This window comes from Halichoeres trimaculatus, unplaced genomic scaffold, assembly GCF_033239565.1.
Source record: "Halichoeres trimaculatus isolate MK-OKI-2021-1 unplaced genomic scaffold, fHalTri1.1 fHalTri1_scaffold_7, whole genome shotgun sequence".
Classification (NCBI taxonomy): domain Eukaryota; kingdom Metazoa; phylum Chordata; class Actinopteri; order Labriformes; family Labridae; genus Halichoeres; species Halichoeres trimaculatus.
In genome coordinates this window covers 17,458,984-17,475,690 of record NW_027437185.1, presented here as the reverse complement: position 1 = coordinate 17,475,690, position 16,707 = coordinate 17,458,984, and the positions used below count along the sequence as shown (strand labels likewise).

The window sequence follows — 16,707 nt, the reverse complement described above, 5'->3', positions numbered from 1 at the left end:
AGACACCAGTCTGTTTCATAACCAGATAAAAACTCCTCACAGGAGCTTCAGCTTTAAATCACAGAGCTGTTTGTAGGCATACAGGGAGAGAGAAGTATCCCTATATAAAATGTGTTATAAAAGGAAATAAGTGTAGTTTTGGGAATGAGAGGGGAACATAGATTAAATCATTTAGATGTACACACACACAGAGGAAAAGTACTGACTGATCCTTATAGGAAGCAAGACACACTGATTCAATAGAAGTGTGCATTAATATTTTGCGGGGGCAGCGAGCCTTCCTGTTTGAACGTCCTCTTTAATTTAATTTGTGTGTCATACATTTGTCAGAGTGTCCACTCCAGTCTCCAGCTCAGTCTGCTTATTGAATAAAGAACTGTCTCTTCCTCCTCCGCACACAGACTCACAGGGATTTGATTCTCTCAACAGGACGCACTGCAGTCGCATCTTGTTTGGCTCTCATGTCACCTGTCTTAAAAGATGCATGATGCCCTGCGCCGAGGTAAATGAGCCTGTGCTTATGGGTTCATATAGACACCACAACAACCTGAGAAAAGGATGCAGCAGCCTGTTCATCTCTGTTGATCCCACTGAGCATGCCATGAATCACTTACTAGTGCGGCTGTCAGCAGAAAGGGGGTGATATTGAAGGGATCACTCTGCAGACACATCCATAAAATCCTCCTGATCATTCCAGCTGTATGAGCCAAGGACTCAGCTGCATGTGTACGTTCTGGTTGCATGCAGATTTAGCTGCATTAAGCATTTATTTTTGACTCTATTTAACCACTCTTCCTAGAGTGTCCTCTCTGCCTGTTTTGAATCATTAGAGTATCAAACACCCACACACCGATACACCTAACAGCCTCTGAAGGCCATCACGGTGATGAGAACTGACAGACGTACACAGATAATCCAGCGGCTGCAGAAGGTCAAACTAATTTATTTGATGTAGTCATTTTGTCCATATTTCTGGGGATCAATGGGCTGTGGCCTGGATGTGATTAGAATGATGAAACTGGCAGTAAAAAGTCCAGCAGGGATTTTAAATTCAAATAATGAATCATATTCAAATGTTTCAGTGATTTTATTGTTTTTAGTCGAGGCATGATTTCATAGTTGCATTATTCCCAAACATTTCCCTGTCTTTCTGCATTGGAGCGTGTATTTTTGGATATGTTGTTTTAGACTGGAAGAAAAATCCCAGTGTTTCAGAGAATTCTGCATATTATACTAAAGGGAATACTAAATTGAGCAGAGACTGTGTCATCACTTTGTCTCATTGGCATACAGCACTACCTTATTACCCACAAGTCCTGTAGCAGTGGTCACATCACTAGAGTGGTTCAAGCCAGATTGTGAACGACAAGGTTGTGGTGCTGAGAGCCAGCTTCATCCCTCAGGGAAATCAGTGCCGGTACGCTTGGAGACGGGTGAAATTGGCCCGCTGATTATCCAGAGAAAGGCTTGGGAGGTGGACTACACATCAAAAGAGAGCAGAGAGGCAGCCTGTTGACTGTGCAGCTCTCGTGACTCTATGACTCCTATGCTTTTGACCATCTTATATTTTTCTGTCTGATTTTTTTTTTTTTAAAGATAGCACGTGTAATCTTGTCAATCAGGGATTTCAAAATACAGGAGAGAACAATCTTGTATAAGAGATGTTGTGATAACAATTACCAGGTCAACTTTATCCACAACAAAACTGAGCCAAAGTTATTACAGACACATTCAAGTGAATTTAAACCACTGATCACATGCAACAACATGGTCTGTAGATGCCAAATGGAAAGTTGGATTTAAAGTTTACTGGTAAAGTCCTTTTCCATCCAAACCAAAGCAGGCCAGACTGACTGGGTAGCACGAAGAGATCCAAAATGAGCAACCCCCATTTTATGACAGCGAAAGAAAGCACATTTATAAATATAATATTCAAATCCTGTATGTGTTTTTCTGCTGCAAATACCCACATCAAGTGACATAATAAGAAAAAGGCAGGGCCAAGGAAACTACAAATAGAAGTACAAAGCAAAGTCAAACTATAATCGTCCACATCCACTCTGTCCACCTGTTGACCTGCAGTGTACTGTGTGATGTCGTGCAACATCTGTTCTGAAGCAATCACTGTATCAACATCACTCTTTTCGTATTACTTTTAAATGAAACTCCATGACCATTAACTCCAAAAACATATGAAAATAAATCAAGTCCTTTGATTTGTTCCATCACAAATATTACATTGAGCTGTTAAAATCTTTTTTTCCTCTTTCCTTGTAGAAAATAACGATGTGAAACATGTCAGTTCTCTTTGTGTTTACTGATTTTTCATTTGTGAATCAGCCAGATATTTTACAGTTTTTCTCAGTTGCTTTGGTTCATTTCCCAGATCAGAATTGAAATTCTCAAAACTACTTTTTTAATCTTCACATCATTGTGTCACTTGTGCACATGAAAACAGCAGTTTCTCATTTATTTGAACAAGTTGCAAACGCTTTGCGACTTCCATGCAAATGATTGTTTACAATTTTCTGCTGTTTCATACCTTATCAGCTGCTTATGTCATGTCAGTCGAAATGAATTATCATGGGTCTCTCTTGAATTGTCTCACCCCCCACAACATTTAGTCATGAGTTCATCACACAAGTCTTTACATGAAATAAGATTGAACAAGTTATCATGATATACCAAGCATCTTTCCAGACAGTTCCTTTACATTTTTTTAATCAGTCTGGTTTTTTGGTTAAATTGCTCCCTGAACAATCTTGACTTTCTCTATCAAATGAAAATGTGTGAAGCATTAGATCAACCAGTGATCAACCAGTTTTCTGAAATATCTCAAAGGTTCATCTCATGAACCATCAATTGGTTAATATGTATGTAAACTTTCCCGTATACAGACAGTGGCAACAAATTTCCTGTTAAAGGACAATAAAGATCTATTATATTTTCAATCATTAGCTTACAATGGCAGAGGTTGGTTGAAGGATACAGCCAAAAGTTGAGAGCTGTGTCCTCAATCATTCAGACTTATTTTGGACAGAGATCTTTGTTGTGATGTGGATGAGAGTTTGTGGCTCAACATACAGGAACATGAGGAGGTGTAGGAAGACTGCATTGAGCTGTAATTCCCACAGCACTGCATGGACAGTTTTTCCTAAAGAGACTGTCCTTTATTCACATTTCTACTTTTGTTTTTTTGTTTTTTCTTTGTGCTATGCAGAATGCACCTCCTTCTTCTTCTTTCTGTATCGCTTTGATGGGGTCGGTCAACAAATTACGGCACAAACAGTGAAAGAGAAAATGTGAATTTTCTCCAGTCTCTTGTAATCAATCTCCCACATACACTAAGATTTGACTTACAGCTTTCAATAACTGTAATCAAAACGTTAGTCATAGTTTACATAAGCATGTCCTTACAGAGTACACTGTTATACTGACAACATGACAAAGCAATTTGACTGTCCTATCCACACTGGCACGAGGATTTGTCACTGACATGTTCACTGACACAGATATTTACTTTTGAGGGATGAACTGAGGAGTTCGAAAAAGAGACTAGCCTTTTGAGGTTATCCATTGTGTTTCACTATTTGTACGAACTGTTGTGAGAAATGCACTGACTGTTTTCCACATGGATGGATGGAGGATGATTTGAGAAATGTTCCAAAGCAACTGAGAAAAACTGTAAACTTTTACTACAAATTTTAAATCTTCATATCTAAAAACTGGTGTCAAGGCTGAAGAAGAGCCTTTTCCATGATTTGAAACTGACAAAAAAAGTCAAACATTTAGAAGGTGGCCAAAAGCTAAATAAGTTAAAAGTGCATGGTGCAGAGCTGATCAGTATAAGAATGTAATATTTATACCAAACATCCAGTTAGACTCAGCTTTGTATTTTTCCCTCCTGTGTGATCACTAGATGTCACTGTTATCCCATCTTTTCCAGAAACTCTTACTGCACTGATCTCTGAGTGTTCCCAAAAATAAATGCATGAAAACTAAATGCATACTCATTTATAACTCAGTGGCTTGCATGTATTTGGGCCTTCAGCAAAATGAGAAGAGGGAGGTGCTGTTGTTTGGTTTTTTGGTTGTTGTTCCTCTGTTTGTTCAATCCAGTAAGCACCGAGGCAAAACGGAGCATAATTGTCAGTTGAAGTTTGGTTATTTACCTATTTACTGTAGGATCATTAATCAGATAGGCCTTTGGCTTGAGCAGCTGTATGAAAGCTACACAAGGAAAGCTCATAGACTGAGTTATGTCTCTGCGTCTCTACAAATGCCACTTGATTAAATAAAACAGAATAAATAAATGAACACACAATGTTTTAAGCAGATGCCGTGGAAGACTTGTTCATACATTGTGCAAGATATTTTGACCTGAATCAAAGCAGGGGCGCGTCACCGTGAGTGGGCGTGGCTAACCGTCTGGCTGTATCCCTCTTATGTTGCAGCAGAGTTTCAGACTGACACGAGAGAGGAGCAGTGGGACAGAGCCGCTGACCGTCTCGCGTCAATTTGAACCCACAAGCGATGGAGAAGACGGAGATATTTTTATTCACTTTCCTCGCCTCTGACTACATCTTCAACATCCTCTTCATCACGTGGCTTTTTGCCAACGGGACACCCACAGATGTCACCAACTATGGATTGCCTAATTGAAGTTGGGCCACCTGATCCTGTTTGCGCCAGGACAACCGACCGACACTAGAGTAAGAGAAGTCGTTATGGACAGTTGTTGTGCAAAGCGTGCATTTCCTGTGCAGAGAACTGGAGTGAGAAGCAGCATTTCAACCTCAGGATTTCACGTCTATTTGCGCGTAAAGGACGCGGAGGAAACGGTTCCATCCAAAGCCGCCTGAGAGTCTTTGCGCTATGCTTTAGTAATAATGGAGGAACGCTGTAGTTAGAAGCGCAGGGCATGTTAGTGTGGCTGTTTCTGTAGGCTTTGTTTTGACAGCGGGGACAGCTTTTTTAGCGCGCATACCAATTGTGCGTTGCAGTATAGTCGCTCTGTTTCCACATAGGGAACCACCACAGCAGGACCTGAAATCTTTGACAGGCAACAGGCCTCAACAATCACTGTGACAGGTACACTAACAGCACTTTTTTTTGTTACAAGTACTGTCCTGTAAGCTTTTAGAGAGAGTCAAGAGAGTTTCTAAGCTGCTTTCAAGTGCACCTGTGAGTCAGGATTAAGCCATGGCTTTACCAGACAGTGGCATATCTGCGGAGGAGGTCCCCTTTCCAGAAATAATAGAGCTCAATGTCGGCGGCCAGGTATACATAACCCGCTATTCCACTCTCACAAGTGTGCAAGACTCTCTGCTGTGGGAGATGTTCAGCCGAAAGTCGCCAAAAGGACTGGCCAGGGACACCAAGGGTCGCTTCTTTGTGGACCGAGATGGCTTCTTGTTCCGTTACATCCTGGACTACATGAGAGACCAGCAGCTGGTTCTTCCAGATCATTTCCCTGAGCGCGGCCGTCTGCAGAGAGAAGCCGAGTTTTTCAACCTGCCCGAGCTAGTGAAGCTGCTAGCACCCAAAATCAGCAAGCAGAACTCCCTTGGTGATGAGGGATGTCAGAGTGACCCAGAGGACTCCTCACCTGGGATTGACTCAGCCCGGAACCTCAGCTCCCTGGGTGCTGCTGCTGCCGCCTGTGCTAGCCTGGTGCCTGGATCCATGGATGGCAAGCGCTCTGGGTTCATCACCATCGGCTACAGGGGTTCGTACACCCTGGGCCGGGACAGCCACACTGACGCCAAATTCCGGCGGGTGGCACGGATCATGGTGTGTGGGAAGACCTCTCTGGCCAAAGAGGTGTTTGGGGATACCCTGAATGAGAGCCGGGACCCTGACCGCCCTCCTGAGCGCTACACATCCCGTTACTATCTGAAGTTCACCTTTCTGGAGCAGGCGTTTGACAAGCTGGCCGATGCAGGCTTCCACATGGTGGCCTGTAACTCCACAGGAACCTGCGCCTTTGCCCATGAGCAGACGGATGACAAGATCTGGACCAGCTACACTGAATATGTGTTCTACCGTGAGTGACATTATCGGCTATGTTCACCCCTCCTTTGGTCCCCCGTACCTGTCTCCAAGTGCCCCTTCCCGCTTCAGCCTCCAGCCAACCTGCCCCCCCTCTCTGAGGACTCCTGCACCAGTAGATGTACCATAGATGTTGTGCCCTTCCATCTTTTTCTGCAGACTCCAGCAGTCGTCTGACTTTTCATTCCTCCTGCAGGTTGAACCTGCAGCCTTCACCTTTAACCCCAAATCCATTACCCCCATCTTCAGGTCCAGCTTTTGCCCTGCAGCTTAGCTGTAGCCCCCTTGTCTTCAGCCACTGCAAACCCACAGCAGCTCCTGCAAAGACTTACACCTTCTATGTACTGTTTCCCTTTTGTACTCCATAAAATGCATCTGCATTGGTGAAGCACAATACTGTATCCAAGAGCTAATTTTGTTAAATAAGAGCCCTGGAGTGTCTGTCTGACTACTGAAGGGTGCTAAGAGAAAGGGCTTCAGAGAATAGCCATGATGTAAAGTGGACAGTATACTTTGCCTGCAGATGGGACTCTCTGCTGCACCTATGAACTAAATTACCAAATAATTGGACATCCTATCAGCCTTGAGGGACGTGAGCATACCACAGCACAAGAAAGACACAAAGTCATATTTCCTTGAGTTTTTATTAAACATGTCCTGTGCCATGTGGTTGGGAATGTGCCATATAATAGTTTATCTGTGATAATGTATGAATGAGGATTTATCTAATGCAGCCACATGGACAGCGAGGAGGAAAAAAACTTTGAAAGGAAAGTAAAGATTGTACATGTGTGGAGTTTCCTTTACAGAGAAAAAAGCAACAGGCTTTGATCCAGAAAAAAAGCGCTCAAATATCAAGGGATCTCGTAGACAGAAAGATGAAGTGTGTGTATTGATTGTGCAATGGAGCTTTCAGTATTTTAATCACCCACACGGGGAGGGCAGAGGAGACAGAGGGTGTTACATCACTCACCTCGCTCGTTGTGCTTCTTTGACGTTCCTTTTTCTCAATTACAGTTACAGTGAAGCGCTTCATCTAGGAGCAGGCACACATTATGAATACATGTTGTCTTTGAAAAATGAAACAAAAACAATAAAAAAAACTGTGGTAGTCACCTTAGAGGATCGCGTTTCGGATGTTCTGTACTGTAAACCTCAATACTCAGTTCAGTATTAGTTGAAGCTGTTGCATATTTTATGATAGCCCTCACTTACTGTGAATCCATAAGGAAGAGAAGGATCACGCTGTAGCCCAATGCTTTCTCACCGCTGTAGCAGGGGCATTGTGTGGGCAGCTTATTACAGTGAGAGTGTAACACTTCAGTTACAAAAAGAGGAGGTAAGAAAGAAGGTGGTTCCCAGACAGCCTCAGGACAGGTCAAATACCTCAGATAACAACACAAACTGAAAGCTGTCACATCCAACGACAGCACAAACACAGGCGCAATGAGGAAAATATCCTAAATGCAGAAGCTTTGGTGAGATTGTGAATAAAAGGTTGAATATAAAGTACCTGAGTTCAGGGCAGCATAGTGCAGGATTTCTCCTGAGCTAGAAGGTGTCAGGTTGTAGTTTTGGCAGAGCGTCTGACAGTGACAATAAATGTATTCAGAAATGTCAAGAAACTGCAATGTTGTGTTTCAGTGTGATGAAGTGCTGTTGACATCAGAGTCGATATGTTAGGCCCTCTGCAGTGTGTCCCTGCGGGCGTAGATCACGCTGAAATTAAAAGTGTTCAGCAGAAAGCAAATTGATTTGTCAAATAAAAGATGTTTCCTTTCTATCTGGGTTGTATTTTCCATTCATAAAATGTTTTCTCAGTGTGGCTGAGTGGTGCAGGCTCTTGTTTAACTGCACTTTACATTTTCTAATTTGCCTCGATGAAACAACTCATTCACAAACAAACCAGCTCAAATTATTCAACCAGTCATTCTCTAATAGAGGGGACGTCCTTGGACGTTAACTCTGCTTCACATTAAATGTTGAACATGCCGCCCTCAGGCACAGTCTCTGTCGTCCTTCCATCTGCTTTTCCACTTTTACTCTATATCTTTTTTTTTTATATATTGAGCAGTTGACTAGAAAATAGAGCCAGTCAGAAATGAGGACATGCATAGATAACAGGCTCCTTTAAAGCAGCTTGCAAAACCCTTATTTTGTAGGCAATAATTGACCTAATTACTACACACAGAAGAGAAAATCCCAAAAACAGTTTTACCCTAAAATCCAGGACTGTGAAAAACTAAACTTAAAGAAATATGTACAACATCCAGGATTATGTTTATGCAGGTGAGGCAGTAACAGGATGTTGTGTACACCTTGACTGGTGGAAGTTTTAAAGAGATAACTGTATGCTAATTATCTTAGCATAAGACCTCTAACCCTGATCTCAGCCTGGCCTAGATAAAAGCTCACGAGCCTCACAAAACGTGTTGAAAAATGTATGTGTAGCCCGTTCCAGGAAAACAGATGACTTTTGGTTTGCGTGTTGAACCCCTCAGAGACGAGGCCTGCACTGTCTAAAAACCCGTCGCACACACACACACAGAGCATTCCTCTGCCGCTGTCTCGTGGCACGCCACTGCACCATGAGAGCGCCAAGGTCAGCCATTAGCGCAGGCATGGAGAGACACGCCTCGCATGTGTGAAATTTCAGGCATCAGTGTTCAAATCTACTCTCCCTCTTCACCTTCTATAGTCGCCTCGAGACTCGACATTCAACATCCAACACGTGAGGAGTGTTGACATCGAACAGCAGTGAGGCTCACAGGCCGGTCGGGCAGTGATGAAACACCACTGGCTGCTGTTTCTCTTCAACTTTTTTCTCGCTCTGTTGTGAGAAGTGTAGCAAGAAACTGTACTAGAAGGAGAAAAAAGAAATTTCAGCATGAAACATTCTGTCAATACAAGTACCGAAGTTAGATATTTAAAAAAAAAAACAGTAGTCGATTTTTAAAACCATGTTTCGTTTTTTTTCAAGTTGTTGTTGCCTGTTCCGCTATTTTGACCCGTCTAGGCCAAGGAGCTGATTTAATCTTCATTAAATAAACATTAGTGAGCTTGCTGCGAGTGATTCAGGCTCTCATTACATAATCAATGTAAAAACTTCCAGAACAACCTTGAATTTAATTAAAAGGTTTTTGTTTCTCTTTTTTGGAATGACTGCAACAGAAGCTGTTTAAGCTTCTTTACAATTAAAAATTCAGCTGTAAGGACATGTTCAATACTTACACCGCCCAACAGAAAATACACAACACCTTTATGAACTGGGGTTGTAATAAAACTGTGCCTGTGAGTCAGCACATCCTTAATAAAAAAATATTCAGCAATCACATGAAAAGTTCAACCCAATTAAATCCAACATTTCATTTCTTCTAGTTTTTTCACGTTTCTCTGTGAATGCTCACAAAAATTAGAAGAGCCATGAAAGCACCAATAAAAAAGATACAAAAGACTGTCCCCTCCTCCTGGAGGCGGTGAATTGACCCATGTCATGTTCCCGTGGTGCCATTGTTACTGCAAGCAGCTCAACATGGCAACATGTCTTGGCTCAGCTCGCTTTCCTCTCTGAGAATCATCCCCTTGTCTTGATGCCAGCTGGGTCATCGCTTCCCCTATTTGGAAAAAGGAAAGGAGGAGAGAGAGAAGGAGTAGCACAGGAAGGGATGTACGTCAAAGGAAGAGAGGGATTGAGAAATGGGGCAGAGAGACTCTGGGAGAGATAACCTGGAAGAAACGAAATGAGAGCGTGAGAGTATTTAAGCAGGGAGGATTTGGTGTTCCCATCTTATATCTCTCATGCAACTCCTGCATGGAGTGTCCTGTTATTTGGAGAGGTGCATGATGGTCCTTGCAAACAATGTCTTCACTGGGCTGTGTTGTAATGTGCTCTCTGCGGCCTGTCCGTGAGATTTGGTTACATCAGACAGATATAGATCTACAGGATTACCCAGTACGCCTGGGGACTCTATTGATCTACAGTTTGGTTTTAATGTCAGAAAGGGGGAAAGAGGCACCTTATTTTCTCTTTCATCTGGTTGTGAATCACACTCTGCCTTTAGTGACAACAAAAAAATCCTAGATTTCTCGATTGCATCCTCTTTTATGAATAGACAAGTGTTATAGCGACAACACAAACTCAAACAGTGAGTCATCTTCTCAACATCTTACACTGAGCGTGCTATCAGATGTCATCCGCATGCTGCTGTTTCTGTTCACTCTTAGCTCTCGGCTGCAACCATCTGTGGCTCAGTGCTTGTTTGTGTTTCCTCTGCCTCATGCCTTGTGTACTTTTGGATCTGTTAGCTGGTGTATCTCCGATCTGTTTTGTATGTTTTTGCTTATGTGGACGTTTGGAGGGCAGGTTGAATTGAGTATTTTGGCTTCTGTGTTTGGTTTGGTGCTGGAGGCCACGCGGGGGCATTGAACTATTCGCACCCTCTTGTCTCCCGAATATGCTGATGAGGCAGTTGGCATCTCTGAATTTGCACCAGCAGAAACATATACACACGGGGGGGGGGGTTGCTAGGAGAAGATGCACAACAACCCTCCTGTGCAAGGCTAATGACTCGGAGCTGTGAGGTTTGAGATTTAATTGCTTGCCTTCTTTTCACTCTTCTTTGTGACCAGTTAAAAATGCATTAGCCGGCAAACAAGCCATTTGCTTCCCTCATCCTCTCTCTTGACAGCAATAACAGAAGCAGAACATGCCTGTGTAGATTGATGCTAATTACCAAAAGGAGGATATAGTGGAGAATATGCTGCAGCCTGAGGCCTAGCAGTGCTGCACTCTCTGTCAATAAGTGGCATATGTGATTTTTCTTCGCATATGTATACATACAAACACTGAGTTTGTATTTGGCCCTCACAACTCCACTGTTCGCCTACACTGCTATGTAAGCTCGTATACACAGAGAGTACTGTACCGCTGGCTCGGGGCACCTTTATCTCATTGTGTGTTGTGTTATTTATAGTGAGCCAGGCATTGAGTCAGATGTGTACCGCTCTCCCTCTCCCTTTCTCTGTTTCAGCATGGGTACACATGCTGCGCTGGCCCACGTCTTTATCCTCTGCCCACACGTGAAATCGCTGCTCACAAAACACATCAGGGGACTTGGTCATGCAAGCTCAGGGGGGTGATTGGAGTGATCATACCTTGGAGGGGAAGGCAGAAATTGACCCAATCAGGCTGATAGTAAAGTCCTGAACAGTATCTTCTCTCCACCTTCTCTTTATGTTGTCTCTTTTTGTTCTCCTAACAGTGTCTCTTCTTCTCCTGTAAGCTCCATGACACACAGAGAACAGCAGAGCGAGGGGAGCATGAGGGATCGCAAAGAAGGAGCATGAAATTACAGCAAAGGGAGTGAGTCAGAGGGTCGGAGGCATGTTTGGGATTAAAAAATGAGGCTACGGAAAAGGATAACTCAAGCAGTCGATCTTCATAAACGATGCAGTATCGTTGGGACTGTAAATAAGAGAGGAGCAGAAAAAAGCACAGGAGTTCAAAAGAGAGAGCGGTTAGGAAACAGTATATTGGGCAAAGTCAGAATGAAGTTGTGACAGTAACTGACAACGGAAACCACCTAAAGTGTTGAATTGTCACATAAAAAACACAAGTGTTCCAACAAAATGACTGAGGTGATGCCATGTATTGATAAGAGGGACTTCTTTCCTGTCAACATTAAAAAATCAAAACCATCAATTTACTTTTAAGTTATCTTTGATAAAGGGCTGTGCTTGCTTTTTTTTTTAACCCACTTTTCCATCTTTTCTATCTTAAGTTTTCATGTTTTATGGGCATTTTTGCCTGGTAATCACTGTTGATGGTCAAGAACAAAAAAAATGCAAATTTCACATTTTTTTATTATTAAATAAATCAAACCCAGCTGTGTCTGGGGGCCTCTTGTCTCATAATGTGTTTAGAGCTGATGCTCATCAGTCAATATTTTGAATAATTTTGTTTTTCTAAAGTTTGTGGTTTGCAAATTCATGCCTCAAGATGCCAAATTAATTAATCCAGTCGGATGAGTTATGACTGCCTGCTATCCACTAAGAGGAACTTGCATCTACTTTTCATTAAAAACACTGCATGCATTTTATTATAGAGCAACACTTAATGAGGATGCAGTAAATTCACAGTATATTAGCATCGTGAGGTCGGTTGAAAAGGACAGTGAGCCGTCACAGTGTCTCTCCAGATTGAATATATTTTGCTCAAAGCAGGTAGTTGTAAATGTGTCTGTCAGCACTGTTGTTAGGAAGGGATTCACCTTGGCCATCTGGAGACTTGGGCTCTAATCTGCCAGTCTAATTATCAGTAATCTGAACAGTCAGGTTTGTCCTTAGTGTCGGACTCCTGGGTGGTGTTGAAACCTGGCTGGAGCCAGGCATGGGGGGAGGAGGAGGAGGAGGAGCAGGTGGTAGAGAGGAGGAGGGGGGCAGGCTCTGCAGGGGCTGAGGGGTGCCAGAATGGGCTTTAGGGTGCTTAGCAGGCTGGTTACGTGTCTTGGTCGCCAGGCGGGAGCTCAGGGCGTTTAAAGCACAGAGCGATAAGGAGCAGGCAGGTGAATCAGAGGAACACTTGGACTAAAATAAATATGCGTATGTCTGCACAAACACGAGTCATCAAACAGTTTGTTTCTGAAACTAGATGACTTTAAAAACTTGAGGTATTGACAAAGAGTTCCCTTCTCTCTTTCTTCTCTCCAAACCTCTTCCCTTCATTTTGCTTTGCTCCCCAGTCTCCAGCTGTTTACGTCACGCAACTCCTCTACATTATTTAGATTGACAGATTTGTAATTGCTCAGAGACTTGTGAGTGCACTCCAGTGATTTTGATATGGGCAAGTGTGCTTATGCCCCTGCATGCCACACGAATACAGCGTTACCATGTCTCATCACACCCCCGTATGTATTTGCTCTGACAGCAATCAGAGAGAAAAGACAATGAATGAGAACTCTGTAGGTGGTGAGGCATGCTCTGTCATTAGGGCGTCATACTGATCGTTTCACAAAGCAGATGTTCGATATCTGCACTGAATACGAGGTAATTAGATATAAAACATGCTGTAATTGCCAAAGCCATGTAGCGTGAGCTCCCTTTAGAGCTGCCGGATAGAGCCATATGCACAACTTCACACCCTGTACCAAGGCTCCTCTCAGCCTTTCAGACATTATTATGCATTCGGGTGGCTTGGGCTCTGGCAGATCATTGTGGCGTTGCTATGGAGATGATGCGGCCCTCTTGTTTGCCAGCCTCCCTGTCCTCGGGTCGCAACACCTGTCTGTGGACACAGTGAATTTTAAAAAGCACCTGAAGGCTGATTGGCCTTGTCATATTCCAGTACTGGCTTTAAAAATGCTTTTGCCTTGAGTCACTGCACAAAGTTGAGCTGAATGATTTCAAAGAGTTACAGAAGATAAGAATTTGAGGCTGGGACCAGAGACGAACAAGTTTAGCTAAAACTTCTGGAGGAGCTTAATTAGATCTGGCTTGACTTAAGAAAGCCCTTCACAAAGTAACTACTTTTACATCATGCTTATGAACATACATAAAGAGTTGTCATACCTTTCAACAGAGACAAAAAGTGGTTCTGTAAATAAAATTTCTTTCTTTTTTTTTTTGTCAAGTGAAACTCACTGACAAACTCACCAGCTAACCGCTAACTTTAACTTCATATCCACCACACACAGCTATGGTTCACATCTTGACATCAAACTTTTCTTTTGAGATTGTGTTTTACTTATACTTATAATAAAATATAAAAATTCAAGTTAGCTTCTTCCTACAAAAACTACAACTATAGCGTAGCTTGCTAATGTTAGCACTGACCCTTTGAAGGTATTTTTTCAGGGATATAAGGTGTGATGTATTGCCCATTGGAATTCTAGTGTTTACTTTAGTGTCTCAAACTACAGTAGTGCTGTCAGTGATCATGCTCGAGGCGTATTTTGGTGCCTTAAAAGTAAAAGGAAGAAACAGAACAGAGTTAGCCTGCTTAACACAAACATTTGTGATTCATTAAAAGAGGTGAGGCGGTTACAAACAGGACATCTGTAGCGACATTTGCAAAGACCATCGCCATTGTTTTGTTCACTAACTGGTTTCCTTATTTCAGCCATGGTTGCATCTGCTGCAATCAAAACATATGTTTGCTCATGAGGCAAAATCCAACTCTGCCTTTGCCAGACCCTGGGAAATTTCTTCTCATTTATCACATTAAACACATATCATGTACAACGTTTAAAACTGCTTTCTTCAGTTTTGCTGATGTCTCTATTGTTGCCAACACAATCTGTCTTTCACCTCTCCATCCCTTTTTTATAAGTCTCCTTTGTTGGTTTTCCCATCAAGGATAAAACAATGTCTGATTAACCAGCTTGTTCTCCAGAGTCTGAAACCTTTTCAGCAGTATGCTCTGTGGTATGCTTTGTAAGGGAAGGACAAGACCTGTTATAATCCTATTTCAGAAGGCCACCTGTTAAGCATACATTATCCTGCTTATTCCTGTCCAACAATTTGAGATACAAACAAGGGGACAATATCATTGATTGGAAGACTAATTTATTTATTACAAATTATTTATAAATACAGTTTTAATCTTACTTACTGTAAAATCTACAATACAAGTCACACTGGCATCTAACACGCAGTTGGATTTTATGGGCTCACTCAGAGGAACAATGTTTCTTTATCATTCAAAATAGATAAATAAAAACTGTGACTCATTTCAATACTTATTGAATTTATTTTTATTTTCAATTAATTCACCAACATCGCTCATACATATCGCCAAAGGTACATAATGTTCAGTGTTTTTCAACGTGTCACGAGCAACATTTGAAAAATAAAAACATTTCCTGTCATCACTTCTCCTGTAAACTCAGAGCAACTATCTACCTTAGCATGACGATTTCCACTGTGTTCAGTGAGATGGGTCAGTCACTGTCACTGTGAGAGAAGCAGCCATAGCAGCAACATAAACTGTCATGGGGGTGCATCACCGTGATGACGCTTCAGCTAGATTGGAGAGGCATCAATTGGATAAAATACTGCTTCACAGCTTGATACCTTGCTCAGCTACCTATTATGTGAGTTGCATCAGTGTTTAAGACACAACACACTTTTTAGATGAAAAATAATTCCTAAAAGTGAGACTTACACACTGGATTTTTTGGTATTCCTCAGTAGTTAGGGTTCTGTAGCAATGGACTATCTTCTTGTTGCTGTGGATTTATCAATACACTAAACACTAGACTTCATTTAAAAAATTATAATAAAAATTAAATATTTAATAATAACACAAATTAAATAATAGTTTCTTAGCTTTCAGTGAGCATTGATCTACTCCTTTGTCATTGCCTGGACAGCAAAACTATCCATGTGTTTTGGCCCACTGAGTTAATGGTTTAACCCCACTGTAAAGTCTTTGATGTCAACAAGCAGGAGCAAAATGTGCCCAAACTCTTGATGTGTCATGGTGTGTGTGATCCAGTTGTTTCTGGCTTTGCCCATGTTAGTCAGGCTAATAACTTTTGGTCAGATGGTTCTTATTGAACAGAATGAATTATTTAACTCGACCTGGTGATGAGTCAAAAAGCTGACAAGAAATAAAATACCATGGTATGGAGTTAGGGCCAATCAGAGCACAGCAACTGCTAGCTTGATGTTTAGAGTTAGCAGTTAAAAAACAACACTGACCCTATTGACTGACTGAACTGTTTTACAATTCAGATTTAGATGATGACAAATATGCAGACTGTATAAAACCCTGTGAACAAATAGTCATCTGATTTTAGCTTTCATCCGTCAAACTCAAATTAATCAGTAAGTATTGTGTGGAGTCACAGAGAGAAGCTAACAAACAAAGCATACCTAGTGTCCCTCCAATCAGGTATCACACCAATCAAATAACATGACAAATACTCATTGGATTTAAATTTATTTTTAAAGTTGCTGCCCTTGCTCAGACGGTGCATGGTAACACACAGTGTACTTAGTTAAGAATTAAATATAAAGATTGAGTTGAAGTGGAAAAGAACATTACACACCATGACACAGGGGCTAAAGCTTGGCAGCGGTGTCACATTAGAGTTGCTAATAGCAGTAATAATGGTAACATAGACATGTGTCACAGTGAACAGATGGGAGACTGAGAGGCAGTGAGGGAGGAGAGGATGTGTGAGAAAGTGCTTTGGCTTTTGAATATATATCCCTGGAGAAGTGGCCTGGGGAAAAGGGTTGAGTGCTCTCTTTCACTGTTCTCCTCCATAAGGCTTAGCAGTAGAGGAAAGCATGGAGCCCATCCCCCAGTGGATTATTTCTCCAACCCTGCTAAACCCACATACTCCCACGTCCTGGCGGCCCTCAAACACACACTTATATTCATCATGAGACACATTAAATGCACTAAGGACACAAACACAAGCAGAGAAAATATTTCTGCCAGCCAATCTCCCTTCAACTGTTTCTGTATTTCTTCTTGTGTTAAACTGTCCTTTTAAAAGTATGTGCACACCCATATCATAAACACACACGCACACGTACGCACATATTCACAGACATACGCTCATCTCCAGGTATTCAGAGCCAAGGCAGCAAGAGAATATTGTGCACCACCCCCGTTTGACACAAGCAGCTTTTCCCGTTATATAAGAC

General features: G+C 42.0%; 1 protein-coding gene across 1 annotated transcript; it reads left to right on the top strand.

Moving 5' to 3' along the window:
• Positions 1–4,437: 4,437 nt before the first annotated feature.
• On the top strand, positions 4,438–8,030 carry LOC141793876 (BTB/POZ domain-containing protein KCTD12-like). The gene has a single exon (XM_074674751.1). It carries the CDS (start codon positions 5,203–5,205, stop codon positions 6,052–6,054), a length of 852 nt encoding a protein of 283 aa, XP_074530852.1. The 5' UTR covers positions 4,438–5,202; the 3' UTR covers positions 6,055–8,030.
• Positions 8,031–16,707: the final 8,677 nt, after the last annotated feature.

Coding starts and splice junctions, on each gene's coding strand:
- LOC141793876 (XM_074674751.1), top strand. CDS start 5,203: ATGGCTTTACCAGACAGTGGCATATCTGCGGAGGAGGTCCCCTTTCCA.